Below are 19,009 nucleotides of genomic sequence, written 5' to 3' on the forward strand. Positions count from 1 at the left end.
GTTAAAATGTAACAAAGCAAAACCAGATTAAGAACATAAATATTGATATTTTTAATTTAATTTTTAAAAGACTTTTTCAAAAAAATCCCACAACATGAATTGAGTTCCTTCACCTGGTTTTACCATGTGGTGAAGGGTAGGATGGGGAAGAAAACAAATGCTTTACCCAGTATTACTGCTACTGCTGGGAAAGTATAGACTGTTAAGTTACAAAAGATTAGAATAACGGAACAGAAAATTAAATTCAATGTGGAAACATGAAAATGTGCATTGAGGGAGGTCACTTATTTCTTTAGTAAAGAATATGAGAGGAAAAAATACTACAGAGAAACACCAAAACAAGACAGACCTCCTACAACAGTTTGACCAAAGGGCACACTACAATTATTTAGGTCCAAATTACTAAAACTTAAAGAAAAAGCCATTTCACTAAGTGCAATAGTATACAGATCAGTATACCAAAAGATTCTTACCAGTATCTCTCATGAAAATAGCACATGCTGGACTAAGAAAAGCACTGCAAGTCTTTGGAGACAGACAAAACAAAATCATAAAAAGCAGCTTCTCTGCCTCAGGAGTGAGTTTTCAAATACTCTTGCAAAGAAGCATAACTGCCATTTAAGCAGCACATAACAAGGTAAATTAAACCGACTAGCACTGATAAATTCTGCAACAAAGTGATTATAATCAGCATAATTCTTGTCAGAAGCAAGACTTCATTTACACCACCTCTGTCAATGCAACCCGACATTACAAAGCACTCTGTGTGAATTCCTGCAAACACTTGTAACCTCCCTAAAAAGAGCTGGGAATCTACTAATTGAATTAAGTTTCAAATTTAAGGGAGGGGGCAAGGTTAAGCCTCAAAAGTTGACAAAATTTAATAGTCTGAAGTAATATGTAACTCCACCAGTCTCGATAGAATAGCTCATGCAAGATAAGGGGACTCAACCCAACTCTTGTTTACCTGAGTCAACTGATGGCACACATTATTTTGTCAGCATATTCATCAAAGGGAAAACAGAGTGAAAAATCAGGACAGACAGAAATTCTCAACAGTGTATCCTGCAGAGAGACTCAGTACATCCAGTCCTCCTATCAATTTTCTCAAGCATTCATTACTTCACTTCATTGAGTATTTCCAGTCAGAAGAGCTGTAGCTTGTGCTGCATGCCAGAGCAGAGCTGCAGACACTCTCTGGGTAGGGTGGGTTTATGCTTCCTCCAAACCACAAGAAAACCAGTAGCTCTGTTGTTTGAAATTGTGAAGCATGTTTGCCTATTTCTAGAGAATGCAAGTCATCAATAACTCTTGATTTGCCACAGCAGATTGATATGTTGCCCTGTGAAATTTTGAAAAGTCAAAAGCAAGCCTCAGTTCTTCTGCAAACTTAAAGCAACGTAACTGACTACATATGACATTTCTGGTGAAAGCCATCAGATAGGAAATGTAGTATAAGGTCAAAAAAAGAAAAAAAGCTTGTGGTAAGGCAAGCTTGTGACTTTTCCTATCAAGTTTGGCTTCCCCTCTTTCCACTTCTTTAACTGAACAGCTTAGTTTCCCTCAGTCTTAGAATCAGAAAGTCAAGAACATTCCTCTGTTTGGAAAAGTGCGGGTTTCTGTCAAAAATAATATTAATTAAAAAAACCATAAATATGTATGCCAGAGGTGGAAACAAACTTTGCAGACAGAAGATTACATTTGAAGTAGGGACAGCATTTTTAATCAATTCATTTTCACCTGCCTGATAAAGCTTATCTGAAATGAAATACATCTAGAACAAAATCCCGTGACTTGTATCTCATCTGAAGTGACACAATGAGCTTCCCTCTGAAGATCATCTTTAAGTTTGACCTTTAAGTTCAAAGCAGGCAAACATGAGTAGTCTAACTCAAAAAAAAAAAATCAAAGATCTGATAGTATGAAATTATCTCGCCCCTCTGCAATGTAACTGCTAGTTTCTTCCACCATATCAATCCCTGTAAGAGAGAAATTTCTGCACACTCACTTGAAGTCAAGCAATACAGTAAATAGAAGACTTAACAGAAATATGCCTATTAAGTATCTAACTCTAAACATGTAATCACCATTTTAACTGTTTGCATTTACAACTGAAAAAGTACCCCAAACATTCAACAGAATCTACATTTAGAAATACAAAATGTTGCATTCCAGCTAGGATTCAGTTTGATATATATGATGTTTCTTCCTGCATGTTTTCATTCATGTTGTCTGCCTGACTGTTGTAAACACCAAGTTGTCACTGCAATTACAAGCTGAGGAAGCTGAGGTGCAGATGGACCAGGATTTGCCCAAGCATTCTCCAAAGCATTGTTCAGCAGAGCTGAACAATAATCATGGAATACAGGGGATCAGATACATATGCAGGTCTCTAATCTTAGGCATCTTACTCTTTAACTGGGTCCTGCTTCAAAAGGTTACACTCATGACAGCACGAACAAGGTAGTAACAGAAGTAGAAAAAACCATTAATTTAACTTAAAGTCAGTTTCTCAATTTCTCCTCAGCACAAATACCCTCATATTTTAAGGACAGTATTACAGTTGCATACATAAAGTGTTGCAGTTACAAAACTCACAGAAACTAAAAGAAACAAAAACTATTTTCACTTAATGCACTTGGATTCTTTGTGAATCCAAATGTTAAGGCCTAACCAAATCTAACTTGGAAAGAATCAAGCTACAGTATATTCTACAACAGTCAAGCTCTCCTTGTGTTATATACAAGTATTCTGTTCTTCCTGCTTCAGATATAACACAGCTTTTTACACCTACATGCAAAGTTTAATTCTAGAATGAGTGTATCTTCAGTTTATTATGCCATTCCCAGAAAATCAGTATTTTCAATCATCATTTCAAGGCCTTAGTCAGGGATTTGTATGCAATAACTCCATTCCATTTAATTAAGATGGAATATTTTTTCTTTGTAGCTAGCCACACATTTTCATACATAAATTTAAAAAAAGAATCTAGTTTTGAACTTTTGTACTACTCAGCTCAAAAGCTGTTTCACCATAAGGTGCAGACACAATAGAAAAAAAAATTCAAACAAGAGGAATGAAGACATCTAATAAAGTTGGATATACAATGAACGTTTCATGAAATACATAAGCAAATCAGTGTCCAAAGATACAAACAAAAACAGATCAACCCTAAACCAGATTTTTAAATAAAGTTCGTGAGAGCTTTGAGAACTGGCGAACAAACCCAGAAATTAAATCTAAAAATATCTGACTGTAACAGAGAGAAAGATACAAGAACAGCAAGTTTTTCTTAAACCCTTGATATGGAGTCTTCATTTTTGATTCCAGGAATGGCCAACAGCATATGCTCAAATAAATGCAGATTACAAAAGCAGGGCAGGAATGCTGCAATAGCTCCCTCCTACCAGTATTTAGCCATCTGTGGCTTACACTCTTCCTGTGCAGAGACTGTTCCTGCAGGTTTGACAACCCTTGTTAAATTTTCACTTAATCACTTTTCAAATAATTTTAACTTTTGGGATGAATGCAACTACAAGCGGTAGGAAAGATTTTTTTTTTTTGCTTTACTTAAATAAGCTGAGTTCTTTACAAGCCCTCTGTATCTGCATTATGAGAAATTACAATGAATTACTCTCTCTTCATGTCTGTGCCACTTACAATTTTACAAACTTCCTTTACTTCCATCTCTCATTTTTTTCCCTTCAGGGAACAAGAAGTACAGTCTGCTTGATCACCTCTGCAAGACATTCCACACTTTCAATCATCTTTGCTGACTTCTGCATCAAAAAAGCAGCAGAGAGCAAAACAGCACATGGAACATGTGGTATCTTTATAAAGCAGCCTAACAGCTTCATTTTTTTTCCTCTACTGTTTTCATATTAGTCTTTTTGACAAAGCAGCCAATATTTTGATGGAATCAGTCACAGTAATTCAACGCCATGCACCCTCTTGAGAGATATAAGTCCTGTTTAAAGCCCATGTGTGTGCACCCACAGTTTTGACCATTTTCCTCCTCCATATAGGTCAGTTTGCGTTTAGGAGCACCCAAACAGTGCCCTTTGATCAAGGAGTGGGTCAGCACAGCACAACTGCTGCCTTTGGCTGGTTGTTTTCACTCTATTAAGTATTTTCCTTAACTAACCTTTGTAATCTCACCACTCACGCCAAAACATCGCAAACCTCTACAGAACTGAAATACCTCAGTAGGGAAAACAGGTTATGTAATCCTTGAGAGCTCAGAACCTTCAGGAGCCTTGGGTAAGCAACCTGGTTGAGGTTCACTGTTAAACTGTACTACTTTAAACTCTATCTATACACTCAATGACTCTGCCCTGCAGATCTGGGATGGTAGGTTTCCCCTCAGAAAAGTCCACACTGATTCTTCCTCACCACAGCACACACATCCATTCTGTTCTGCATAAGCTTTATTCTTTGCTACAGTTCAGACTTGCCAGGCTCAAGCTCTCAAGATTTCTTCATCCCTCATATCCTTGGCACCTTTTAAAAAAAAAAAAAAAAAACAAACAAAACCAACCACTTGGCTCTAGTCACATTTAGCATCTCCCATTCCTTTGTTAGCAAGTAATGACATTTAAATCTTACATGTTCTATTAAGCAATCCAGCAATTTCAGATTTGAAGCCATTTAAAAACTCCTAATCCTAGCAAGTTAATAGGAGCTTTAGTTTAGACATCGAATTGAGATTTTTTTTCCCCAAGTCATTAATTCCTCTGTAGGAAACTTCCTCAGCTTCCACAAACAGCAAAAACGTAAGTTTTCATCTTCTTCAGTACCTTTGTATTCCCCAAATAATTTTGTGATACTGTTATCACTTACAAGCAATATGGATATGGGTGTGTTTTCTTTGCTATTAGCTCATACGGGCTTTATCACAAAGCTTTGAGGACCTTTTATCAATAGCTGATATGTATTAACTGTTAACAAAACACTTGACAAACAATCAGCTCTAAACATTTTGTTCCCCTTTCTGATCCCTCCATCCTGTGTTAGTCTTTTTGACATAAAAAACCCATGGTCTTTAGTGAGTTTTTTCATTACTGCTACAAAGCTGATTTTGAGACTATGTTTAAGCATACAGTGATGGGATTGCTCACAGTTACAGGTAAGCTCAATTGCTACATCTTACACCAATTCCTGGCTACTACTCAAGAAGGACACAAGAGCTGCTCAGTACACCTTAACTCAGTGCTACCTGTCAATGCAGTTAATTTATTTACCTACCATGACTAAGCTTTCTGTCAAGCACAGCAAATTAAATATTTCTACCTTCATAATTAATGCTATGGAATTAAGAATTTTCCACAAATTATCCCTTTGCATTCCTGGCCTAAGACAGCAGCCTCATTTTAAAACCACTGATACCTTCTCAGCTATTTTTAATGACGTCTGGCATTCATACAGAAGCAAGCACACATTCCTCTTTGACAGAGTTACCTATTGATGAAACTATTTCTTGAGACTTCTGTTATTTTCTACTGTGCTCTGTTTGACATTTGCTTGGTTGGTGACAAATGAAGACTGAAATAAATGTTTTATTAATGATTTGTATTTATTCTGGCAAAGAGAGGCTGCTGCAGAACAAGACTGTCATTATGTTTCTCAGTCTTGTTTCTGGATCATTTGGCAGTATGAACAAAAGCTGCATGTCCCCCTCTTCACACAGCCCACCTCTTCAGTAGACTTTGTCATGTAACATGATGCTTTGAACATTCCTTTTTCTTTTAATTTTCTTTTCAGCAGTAAGCACACATACAAAGCAGTGATAATACATCCTTATTCCATACTTTTTTCTAGTATAGCCAGCTACCACAAACTACTATCATATACAAGTTTCACAGATTACCCAAGGCAATAAAAGTAATTACACCTCTGCTGGGCCCTCCATAAACACAAGTATACAACATATTAAATAGTTGTAATATACATACAGAACAGACTCATGGAATAAACAAAATCCTGGAATAAAATGATTATGCTAAGCCAGTCATGTGAGCACCTTAATCTCAAAATAGGTATTTACTTTGCTAGAATATTTTAAAAATAAAATCCAGATTTAAAGCTGATCAAACTATGGGTAGTAACCTTTCCTACATCCTGCAAAAAGGGAAGCTTCAGCCTTTTTAATTATTCTCTTGACAACATGGACAATCATTTGCTGTAACATCTTCAATGTGCATGAGGTCTTTTTCTCTTCTGTGGAATGACCAGAACCATGATTTGTCAAAAACAAGATACAACCAACGACAGTAAGGTCCTGTGCAGTGTCAAGGTTTATGAATCAAATAAAAAGTTCCCTTCATAATATGGGGAAAATCTACATTTTATTTATAACCTTGCTGTAGATATTTGTGTGCAATTACTTTTTCCCTTTTTGGAAATGGGTAGTTTAAATGGCAATTTAAAAGTTGAAGATTACTAAACTTTATTTCAGACTTAAACAGAAGGTAATTTTAGGTCCATGATTCCAAGGGAAATTGCAACAAAAAAACCCCACAAAACAAACCCCCAACACACTCCCATTAAGCAGCCTGCTCACTACAGTAACTTCAAAAGCAACAAAACATGTGACACTGCAAGACTCTTATTCATTTCAGACACTAAAACTTTAAAAGGTCACATGTAAGTCTATACATGAATTACACTACTGGTAACCTTCTAATTAAAAGAGCACTAAACCATTTCCCTACAACTGTAGCTCTAAATTATAAGAAAATAATTATCTTTTCCAGCTACAAAATGATGGCCAGAAGACTCCAATTTAATGACTGTTTACAAAATTCACAACTCATAGTTATATTTGATAGAGGAAACAAAAAAGGATGACAATAAACTATGGACTTAAGTTTATTTTTATGTCTGTGGTATGCCCCCCAAAAAGGTTACAACCATATCAAGTTCGTAATTTTAACCCAAACAAAAATTTGAACTTGTATTAGAAAGCTCCAACTTTAAATCAGAAGCCCTGTCACAAGCTCTTTCAAACAAAGCATTCAAGGTGACCATACTGTTACTGAAGTCCTGATTTCTTCATTAAGTGCTGATATAGGAAGCAGGTCAGACTAAGATATTTAAATAACATAAGAAATAAGAATATGAGTATTATTGAAACCTCCAGTGTGACTGCCTTCAGTACAGCACATATACATTAATTATTAATACAATTAAATCTTAATTTCCATGTTCTTTACATTTATTTACAATTTATTTTTCATCCAGTAGTGTTTTTAGAAGTTCAGACTGCATAAATTAAGACAATTACTCATATGACAACTATTCTTCCTTTTCTCAGATGCCCATAAGGCAGCAAGTAGAATGCTACTTAAAAGGCCATCACTACACAGTGTTATTAACTCTACTCAAGTATTATTAACCCTAACTCATGTTGCCAACCATGCTACAAGAAAGTACTTCTTTTACCATTGCTTACCAAACTCTGAAGAATTTCAGGAATTCAGTTCCATATTTACTGGACCCACTGCACCCATAGTTCTAAATACAGTATTATGAAAAAATGTATTTGCCTTGACTATGCAAATTCTTTTTATTTAACAATTCAGTTAAATTCAGAGTTTTTTAATGACATGTCCTAAAGTGCTCCTAAAGAACAAGTAGGAAAGGCACAAGATCAGTGAAGGAGAAAGTATAAGTAATTACTCTTAAATAAAAACTGTTAGAAACTACAGCAGTCAGTCAAAGAAATTGCTACCTGTCTCAAACTCATCACTGAAAGGCCTAGAGAGCAATCAAGCAGACAGCAGCTTCAGCTTTCATGTGATAAGGTGAACAAGGAAAGAATGGTCTAAGTGTTGCTTTTCTTTCAGTACAAAAGCATGTTAATAATTTGAACACGGATTTTTTTCTGAGCAAGACTCTGTGATGGAGGTCAAACTTAGGCACAGAGTGGAAGAGAAAAGGAGCTAAGATGCAAACCTGAAGCTTCTCTGAACATCACCAACTACCACAGACTATATATCCCACAGCGTTAGGTACAATTTTAAAGAAGCAAACTATTTCTCTTTATAGCAAAATTTCTAAGCTTTTAACATCTATTTATATACATAATCACACAAAATCAGGTTTCATGTCTTAAATCACAAGGAGAACATCCAAGTGTCTCATTTTGATGCAGGTGAACAAAATTTTAATCCCACTTCTAAGACACTTAGTTTTTATCCAGCTTTCAAACTTTCATGCAAATGCAGTTGCTCTATTCTAGTAATTTTACTTAAGGTTATAAGGCTCTGTCTCCATTTCAGAATAATGGAAACAAAGGTTAATTTATTCCTATCCACTTTCCTACACTCCACACAAGACCCATGCCAATATTCTTGAGCACATCACAGTCCATCAGCCAAATTAAGCAAGCCAAGTTAAGACTCTGCCTTTTCCAGCTTTCCTGAGCTGCAGAAAGAACTCTGACTTTATACTGGCTCCTGCACTCTCAGTCCAGGTAACAGTACCACTCAGATCTTTATACACACAGTTAACACCTGCAAGGTCACTTCCCAGGCACGCAGCAGGTCAGTTTTACACACCACAGAACCACACCTTTGCAAAAAAATACCTTCACTTGGAAGGGCATTCCCCTTATTCTTACAACCTGCATTAAAATTACAATGCTCTGTGCAAGTACATCTGCATCAATTCATAGAACAGTTTGAAAACTAAAATATGATGGGAAGCTACCAACGAAATCATACCAGTGGGCACACTAATTATTTTTAATTTACTGATTTGAAACTCTGAAAGTCTTCCTCATACTATTCAACTGGACAGCTTAGACTATAGTACAAAATGCTGTCTAATTTCTTCAGTAAACCTCAACAGTTTTATCACAATTTCAAAGTCTAAAAATATCTCCTCCCTCATTTCTCTCAAACTGCAAAGGTGCACATTTCAATGTTGAAGGATGTTGGTCATTCAAACCAACTGCAGTGCAAACTGACACCTTGGGGTAACTTCAAGTGACTCCAAGTGAAATTAAAAAAAAGAGTAAAACGCTTCTGGATCCAGCACTGGCTAAAATATCCTAATGTAAAATATTTACCAACCTAATTACACTTTCATTTTTAACTGAAAAGTAGGAATAACATTACAAACCCTGTTGAGATTATTAGAACAGCAAGTGCTAAAGGCAGTATGTGCAGAACTGCTGTTATTAATGAATCATTTTCTTGAAATTTATCTCCCTCTGTGTTTGAGTAGACAAAAAAAGAGAGCTTGAATAAACCCATTTATCTGAAGGGCAAGGAACTTCAATTCTGTTTAAAACCTACTTTTTCTAACATAAGAAATACATGAAATGAAAAAAAGCCTGAAGAGCACTGAACAGCAGACATAAACCATTTGAACAAAACAAAGTAATAAATAGCATAAAATCAGTAACTACCAAATCTTGTACCACATGAATATATTATACAGTACCAGAAAGAGAGGGACAGCGGGAGGGGGGGGGGGAATTGAACCTTCTGAAAGTCATTTAAAAAAAAAATGTCCAACCAATCATGCCCTAAATGTCCTATTAAAAGATACCTTTGCTTTTGGTTTTGGAAAAATGTAGCTATGCTATTAAACTGTTTATACAATTCTAAAATAAAAAGCGTGGACTTAAGACAAAAAAAACCCATCCATGCATGACAAAACAGCTCTAAGTTGTGTAAGGTACAGAGTTAGTGAGTTAGTACAACATCCACTTTCCTTATCCCAGCTTTTAAGCTGTTTTTGACCACAGCATCATAACAGAAGCTCTGATTCCTCAAGACTTCAAATTTGTTTAAATGTTCATGCCTCTCAATTAAAATCTCATAATCTACTAATACATTTAAAACTTCAAATTAAAGAAACCCAGCAAATACCACCAAATCAAAAACCCCTGAAGAAACCCAAGAAAATCTCCAAGACCACAAAGAATACCTAAAAGCTAAGACCAAGGGTAGACTAGAAAGAAGCAAGATGAAAAACAGGGTGGGGAAAAATACCAAACCAAACTAACCAATCAAAAACCACAAAATAGCCCCACACACCAAAATCTGTTAGTATTTATCAATGCAAACGAAGTGTTATCAACTATTTTTCTACCAGTTTGGCTATTTTTACTTCTAATCATTTGAAGATAATAATTGAAGAACATAAGAGTTACAGAAGACTAATTAATAAGTGGTTAAAATGCCTTATAATCTACCCCGAAACTTTAAAATTGGTAGATGACCTGCCTTTTTTGAAAACTATTTTTAAATCCTTCTCAAATCTTTACTGATTGCCAATTTTGTTCTCACTGACATATGTATCAGTCACTCCATTACTTTGCCTGGGATCAACATTAAGCCAATACACTAGTAATTACCTAGCTCATCCTTGTAACCATGCTGGCACAGCAGCAGATATCTTCCAGTCCTTTGGAATTTTCTCAGTGTCCCAAGATTGATTAGAAATCAATAAGGGAATTGTGCCAAGTATTTCAAACTCTTGGGGCTTGACAGACCTATTTTTAGTGTCTCTCTACATTTATACTGAAAATGAAAAGCATCATATAACAAGTATCATCTACCTTATCCCTCAAAATGGATTTTTTTTAACACTCCCCTGCATTCCATTACAGAACCTAAAAATTATAAGCTGGGTGGTAGTGTTTGGTAGGTTTGGCATTTTGTGTTTTCTTCTTCATTTCTGGTTACCACATAAAGTGCTTTTCATAGAAACACCAGCTCCTATTTGTTCAATTATCCTTGTACAATATTCTCTTTGTATAAAATCCCACAGAAGCATTTTATGTTCTCCCTCGTTTGGAGACCTCTTGTATGTGATTTTTCTTAAAGGTCTGTTTTGCCAAGGTATAACTTATAGTTTCTTCTACTACTTACTTACAAGAAAGAACTACAGGCTAACTGAACTATGTCTGTATGCATCCGACTAGCACAGCTACTACACATTATTTCTGCCTTTTACACACAGTAAAGGTCTGCCTCCTTTACAGATAAAAATTATCAAAGTTCTTACTCAGCTGTATTTCCATGATATCTCCCTTCTTCATCGAAATCTGCAGAGCTGTTTCTCAAGTCCTTTCAGGCTACAAAGCTCAACTGACAGTAGCTGTCTTTCACAGACCAGAATATTTTCACAGAATATTTTCTCCCTGCAAACCACCAATTAACACATCACACAGGAAAGCTTTCCAGCTGGATATAGAAAACCCAAAACTCTTTTCCCCTGCCTATTCAAGTCACTGATCTACCACTAGCTGTTGCAGAATACAATAAGAGTCATGGGCAAGTTTGCAGGTCTTGCTTTCCAAGCTCCTGGCAGCATTCATTAAAAGTACAAACTAAAACTTAGGTGCCCCCCAAGAAAGGAAAGCCTTACTCATCTTTCTAAGTCCATGATTTTACCCAGGATGTTTACCAAGAACAGGAGAGACTGACTAGAACATCAATGGTTGTTGCCTCCCTCTTTATAAACACACATAAACATCAAAATCCTTCCTGACAACTGCACAAGTTTACATATTTAGAAAATCTTATCAAAATGATATCTCAATACTGACTGCTTTCTGAAGGATTCTAGAAAGTCTGGAATGTACAACTGATCTCAACAGTTTTTTTATTTGTATATGAAGAAGACACATAAGAACATAGTTGTCATCCTGAATGACACAGTGGTTAGCTGGAAACAAGAACCAAGAAAAAAAAAGGAAAATATTAAAATCACAAAAGTCTACACTAGAAAAGGGTAGAGGAAGAAAAATCAACTAGACCAAAGCCCCACAAGACAGTAAAGGTAGTTCTTACAGGAACAGATGCATTCTGGTCACAAGGCAACAACTTCTCATTTTAAGCTTCAAAATTCTAATTAAGGTTCTAAAATATGCAGCAGAACACAGGTATTTAAAAGCTGTCCTGTGACAAAAAGATATGTTGAAGCCTTTAAAGATTAAATTTTAAAAGATCATGAAAATCAATGTTCAAACTTTAAAAATATTAAAGGCTTTAACTGAACACATATTTCAGGATAAAGTCAAAGTTATCTAAAAGAAATACTATTTTTACCTTCCAAGACAAAACCCAAGTATTTGATATTCATTCTCCATTAACATTTTACTGACCTAGATACAATCCATCATGTTTTCTAGAAAAGTGTTTTTACATATATCCTGTCAGACACCTCTTTCTCAAAAGAGATTAAATCTCATCAGCACTGTCATTCTGCACAGCCAAGATCTGATTACATCTGAAACAACAAAATAGCTAAACACACACAACTTTCCTTACATTAGCCCCACAAACTCTACATAAACAGCACTTTACATATCAAATGCTGAAGGCAACCTGGAAAACAGCTTATAGGGCAAACCAAACCTTACTGTTACCAAGCCAAGTTTTAAATCTTTGCAAAAGTAGATGAGATTTTAACCACACTGAAAGGCTGCTAGTTAAAGCCCAAGCTCAGTAAAGCAAGCAATAAGAGGGAAGGGCAGCCACAATTTTCAGGGGTTTTGGTTTTCAAAAAAAACACATACATCTTGGTTTTTACTAGCATGAAATCTCCATTTATCCTCCTTCCTCACAAACAAAATCTTCAGAAGGACAATTACAACCAGAAAACAATTTTTTATGGACAACAGTGACTTGTAGATTGTGGAAATAAATGCCTATAGCACATGAAGACAACACACAATATTGCAACACCAATCTCTTTGTATCCAGCAAAGAAAAAACTCCAAAATTTTTGACCTTCAGTTTCTACAGAAGGACAACTAGTTTCCATAAAAAATAGAAGGCAGCCTACCAAGAACAGCACTGTCCAAAATACCGACAGGAATTTAGCTCATCCACAACTTCTACAGTAAAATTAATTTCAGTGCAGTAACACAATTATGGTCTTCAAAACAGATTTTTAACTGTTCATTGTAGCGTAGGAAGGTATTCTCCAATGCACCCAGAGTTTCCTACACGTACACAATACCTATTAACCACACTCATTCTCATGTATCACAATTGCTTGTATATGCAAAGGACACAAGATGAAACTAGGAAAGGTAAAAAGGGAGACAGAAAAACTTAAGTAGGTGCGAGGTCATTTGCAGATCTGCACAGATAAGGACAGATGAACCTTCATATCCCTAGGTTAGTTCTACTCCAAGCATTACCAGTTTCCAGAGAAACTAAAGGCTTAACTATAGCCCACTGCTCTATCATCCTACATACACCCATAAAGGCAGCACAAACTGAACAGAGATGCTACTTTCACACTGCATGAGACCACTACATCATTCAGCGAGATCCTTGCATGACAGACTAAAATACACAACACAAGGAGCACTAAAGAACCTTTCAGAACAAAGTTTTGGCCCTCTTCAGTTGGTAGCTCCAGAACTCCAGGCAGCATATGCATAATTTTCTTTAAAGTACATATCTTAAAATGATACATACTATCTGTATCATTTTCTATCACTTGTGGCTTGGAGTTTTATGGAAGAGTTGTTTGACTCCTGATTTGCAGTTGAACTAGCAGACTTTTTACAACCAGGCCACTCTGGTGAGCCCAGCTTAGTGCTCTGAAACCAGCTTTTCAGGCAGACAAATCCACGCTCCAGATTTTGACAGGAAGCACTAACAGTTTTTGTTCAGTCTATTAAAAACTTTATGTTTAGATGAGGATTTTTTCCCCCAAGACCTCTCATTGTTTATGCAAACACAGCATTTTTACAGTAAGGTTTCCTAGACTGTAGCATGGCTAAAAAAGCAATACAGAAACAGCAGTGAATGTAACTCACTGGAAAAGAAGCTTCTAAATCCAATAAACCTTCTGACAGCTTGCTGCTTCATGCCTTCTTCAAATGGACAGTTTCAAGGATAAACTCATTTCTTACACAGATTAAGAGTTGTTGCTATGAAAGCAAACAATACAAAGCTCTATTTTAACTGCACTTCTTTAGGAGACTAAATAAATCTTGTGTTTTCCACATAGAGAAAAAAACCTCTCAGAAAGGACAAAGTTAAATTAAACTCAACTGTTCTGTATAAACCCAGACACAACCTGGTGAATCATCAAATACATGTATCAAGCTTAATTTCATTCCTGTTAAAAAGCTAAAGAACATCTATAATTCAGGTTGTGTTACTTAATTAGTATTTTGCTTTCTTATCTTCTAATCACCAGAAAAATGGTCATACTAGAAGGACCTCATCTTAACACCTGTTCAGAGGTCAAACTACCAAGGTCTGGAATGTTGCAAGGTTTTTCTCCCTAAGACTCACAAATTAAAAACAGATGATGAATAATCTTAATGGAATGCAACAGATTTATAAGAAAATATATGGGGATTAAAAATGACAAAGGGAGGGCATTAAGAATTCTTAAAATACTGCTTGTTAATTTCAATCTAAAAAAGCAGAGCTACTATCAGTTTGCCTGCTGCCCAGAGATACTGTACTTCTGATCATTGTTTACCAAATACTTCAACAGCAGATCATTTTATACAAATAATATAAAACAACAGTGGCTTTAGAGAATGAAATTAAAAAAGCCTGAATTAGCAACAATTACTAGTTAGAATATCTGACCTATTATTAGCAGTTAATTTAAAGCAACATTTTACTACAATCAGGCAGCTGGAAAAAATGGAGCACACAGATAACTTCAGTGACGACTAATCAAATATTCACACTGAAAAAAAAGATGTTGACTTGCAAGATATGGATTTGGAGACATGACAGTACTGCCATGATTTTTAAAATCTAATTATTATTTAACTACCATTTAAAAAAAATCCAATAAAACCATAAAATTAGACTTTGCCAGACTTAGCACCAAATTAAATTCAACTCTAAATTACAGTTTTACTTATGTTTTGTCATTAATGTTGCTGCTCTTCAAAATAAAGCAGTAAGTCCATAACGCTTGCTTAAGATGGCAAAGAAGCATCCAGCTGTATTCTGAACAGATGAGGAGCTTAAGAAACAGAGCACAACACATGCACCCTATTTCAAACACTGCTACAAAAATCATAGCTCAGCTTTAACAGCTAACTGTACTCTGTGTGAAACATGGATGATATTGACTTTTCTCCAAAAATTTTCTTATAGATAGACATGAGCCCTACTCTACTCAGGGGTTACATATTGCCACTTTTGATCCAGACAATGGACCATGCTAAATTTACAATCACCAACTGTATTTTGTTGTGCCGCAACCAAAAAAGAAAAAAAAAAAATCAATAAGCCTCTATAGTAGTTAGAGGCTTTTCTACAGAAAATTACCATGTCTGATTATTTTTCAAGCTCATAAAGCCCCTGTATATACGTAAGGTAGTACACACAACCTTCCACTTCTTCTTTCCTGCCTTAATGGTTTTTATACCCACATCAGATTGTTTTCCTGTTTAATCAGATCCACAGAAGAAGGATTCAATGAAGCTGTAAGATAAATGGGATGTGTGCTTGAGGGTCTTCTCAAACAAATCAATTTACATGACACAAGAGGCAGACTGTACAGTCCAGAGGGCTCACTTTATAATCTGTAGAACACAATGGAGCCATGCTTGGAGGGATCTGGATGATACTTAAGATAGATCAAGCTACTGAAATAAAGTACGGCAGAAACACAAGATTAATACCAGGGTCTAATTCTATGGATGACACACACACTGGATAGAAATTCAGTTTAACAATAAAAAACCAATTCTCTGCTTTATTTCTAACTTGAATGCACAGTCTAAAGTCAACAGAAGGGCCAAAGGGTTATCAATTTAATCTCATCTGCATAAATCATAAGATTATTGTTAACTGCTCTAGTGATATATGAAAAATGTAATAAAAAGCCTATTTCACATCGATTTTAATTAAGAAGAAATAAATAGCTGAAGTATGGTTATTTCTGCCCCTCCCTTTGTCAGGATCTGTCACAGACAAAGAAATCAAGAAAAGGATGGGTTTTTTAATAAGAAAAAAAAGTAAGCACTAACATACTAATTAACAGAATGACAAGGGAACAACTTCAAATAACTTATACTCATTTTTAAAACAAGCAAGTTTCAATTTAATGTTATCTCATCAAACAAATCCATTTAATCATACAATACTGTTCAAAATCAAGATAATTATCTCCAAAACAGAAACAATTACACTAGAAAGGGAGGGACATAATCCATTTACGTATTACTTAAACGAAACAGGTTTTTCTCTAGAAGTCTTTCAGTAAGTACGTCAGTATTTTGCCACATAGGGTCAAGGCCCGCCTGTGCTCATCATGTCAGAATCGTGAAGCCCAAGTTGTCCTCTTAAGCTGCCTGTAATTGGATGCCTACATGTGCTTTGTACTATCCAGCACCGGTGCTTCCCTCACGCTTCCAGACGAGGCGGCGCTGACACAGCTGCACTACAAACCCAACACCCCTGCCTCGGCCCGAAGAAGTACACGCTCCCACATCTTGGGAATCCAACAACACGGAGGATGGACTAGATGATCTCCAGAGATCCCTTCCAACCCTAACAACTCTGTGAATCTGTTATCATCCGGGGCCGCTCCAGCTCTGCCATGCATGAAGGAAGGAAGCTCTCTTCCCCATCAGCTGTTTCTCCACGAGGAACAACTCGACTAAGGCTCTCCCTCGCACGTCTCCTGGACCATCCTCTCCCTCTCCACCCCTTCTCCCGGCTCCGAAGAGCCACCAGCTCCAGACATGGCCCGATGTCATTGTCTCTAGCTCTCCGCCACCCTTTCTTCCTCACCCGTCCCTCCGCCCTCACCGCTGCCTGTCACCTGCTCCCTCCCCGCCGGCCGTCTGCTTCCAGGTCAGCTCAGCTCCGTGTCTGCCTATTCATCCTGCGAGCGGGGAGGAGGAGGAGGAGGGAAGGAGGAGGAGGAGAAGAGCCCGGCGGGCGCCGCAGCGCCCTCGCCGCTGCTGTCAGCACGGGGCCGCTCCCGGCGAGGGGCGATGCTCGCCCGCAGCACAGGCGCCCACACCTCCGGGGGGCTCTGCTGCACGACCCAAACCTGTGCCACGGCTCACCCCGCAACCGCACCGCCCCCGACCCTTCCTTGCCGGGCAGCCCCTCTATCCCGTTCCCTCAGAAGCCCCACAGCCCCCCCCGCAACACAAACACACACAGGCAAAGCGGGCCTAGAAGCGCACCCCGACCTCTGGCCGCCCCTTCCCCGCCCGCCCGGGCTGCGCCTCACCTAGTGCCACCTCGCAGGCTTTGCGCAGCTGGGAGTGATGCGCCTTCTTCACCTCCTTGTCGGCCAGGATCTTCTCCAGGGCCCGGGTCAGAAACATGTTTTTCGTCTTCTTCCCTTCATACATGGGCGCGATCGAGCCGTGAGAGGAGGAGGGTGGAGCGGGGAAGTGAGAGCGGGGCACCGGCCTCTCCCACCGGGAGTGCTGCCAGGGGCCGCGGCGGCCGCGGGGGAAGGGCTCCCTCGCAGGGCGTCCCAACACCCGCTCGGCGGCTCCCCCGGGGAGGCTGGGGTGGGCCCGGGCGGCGCCGACAGCCAACCCCCGCGGCTGAGGGAAGACGAAACCTTCTCCTCCCTTCTCCTCCCGCCCCCGATGCGTGTGTGCGCGGACGGCGCCCGTCAGTCCCCGAGCCGCCCCCGGCCCGCGCCCGCCTCCATCAGCACCGGCGGCGGCGGCCGCAGCAACAACCTGCCCTCGCCATGTTGGAAGGAAGCGACGTCAGGGCCGCAGCCGGAGCGGGAGGAAGCGGCGGCGGTGTCCCGGGAGGCAGGGCGGGCGGAGGGAAGCGGGAGGGCGGGGGGCAGTCGCCTTCTGCCCACCCCGCGGCCGCGCTACAGGTGGAGCGGAGCCGCGGGAGGCAGCGAAGAGGGACTCACGGAGATGGCCGCTGCCACCTGGGAGCTGGTTGAGGAGGAGGGGCAGGGCTTCCCTTCCGGGCCACCAGCGCTACGAGGTGAAGGAGGAGACGGAGGAGGAGGAAGGCTCTCCCGGGATGCGCCACCTGCTCCTAAAGGACGGGCTTCGCCGGGGCTGGGTCAAGGGGTTTCCCTGGGAAAAGAGTTGCCCTCCTTCCACGGCCGCCTCCCCTGACGAGAAACACCCGGGGCTCCGGCTCAAAGGGAGCGAGGGGAGAGCAGCCCCCGGCATCCAGGGAGAAAGGACGGGAGAAGCGCCTTGGGGCGTGGGAGGTGTGCGGGCTCCCCGGGGCTGTTCCTCAGCCCGGCCCGCCTGGTCCTGTAGCTCCTTGGGTGCAGAGGGGCGCTGCACCTGCGGGTTCGCGTGGTGCCCTTCCTCTATCGCCTGCATCCTCTTAACTAAAGTGCTGTCATCCCGCCTTTCTTCCCACTGCACGTGCACTAGGAGTATAGAGCATTGAAAAAAGTAATAAAAAGCTCAGGTAGACCTTGCCTAACTGGTAAGCGGCAAAAACATAACAGGACCACCTTTTGCACTCAGAGGTACTAGTAGACTAGTATTTAAAAGTCGAATTTGGCGCTAACTGAAAGCAGGTCTGGTTTAGAAAATTTTTATCTGGTTAGAAAAAAAAATCTTAGAAATTAATCTAGAAATGAAGGAGCAGAAGTTCTAGATGTACCTTTCAAGCAGAGTGGGACAGGGCTATAGCATCAGTGTGCAGAAAGGAGGGATGGTTGTGGAAACCAGGGGACACCTCTGACCTCTGAGGACAGAGCCAGCACACCGCAAAGAGGTTATCCCCAGCAAGCCTTTTCAGTCTGTTCTCCATTCCTGTGGTTCTTGTGTATCAGTCAACCTTTGGAAGTTAATCCTGACACCTTCCTTATGGAGCGTTCAGCAAACCTTCCCAGTCTTCTTTATTCCTTTGGTCCCACTGCATCAGTCAGGAATACAACCTTCAGAAATTAATCCCGACACTTTCCTCATGGAGCATTTAAAAGAGTTTGCCCAGGCTGTCATGCCAGTGTGCTAAGGCCTTGTAAGAGGTTTGTTTGAGCACCTGTTTCCTTATGTACAACGGAGCCATTGGTAGCTGCATTAGTAAAGGTACAGTGC

The 19,009-nt window shown here is 39.3% G+C and overlaps 1 protein-coding gene across 2 annotated transcripts in view; it reads right to left on the minus strand.

Moving 5' to 3' along the window:
- ARFGEF1 (ADP ribosylation factor guanine nucleotide exchange factor 1) overlaps positions 1-17,874 on the minus strand; it is an 84,973-nt gene extending 67,099 nt beyond the window's left edge. For both annotated transcript variants that reach the window (XM_059861655.1, XM_059861649.1), the window contains exon 1: positions 17,200-17,874. In XM_059861655.1, the coding sequence (XP_059717638.1) occupies positions 17,200-17,323 (124 nt within the window). In that variant the 5' untranslated portion in view covers positions 17,324-17,874. The remainder of the gene's footprint in view (positions 1-17,199) is intronic.
- Positions 17,875-19,009: the final 1,135 nt, after the last annotated feature.

The sequence above is a fragment of the Haemorhous mexicanus genome, chromosome 1 (assembly GCF_027477595.1).
Source record: "Haemorhous mexicanus isolate bHaeMex1 chromosome 1, bHaeMex1.pri, whole genome shotgun sequence".
NCBI classification, from domain to species: domain Eukaryota; kingdom Metazoa; phylum Chordata; class Aves; order Passeriformes; family Fringillidae; genus Haemorhous; species Haemorhous mexicanus.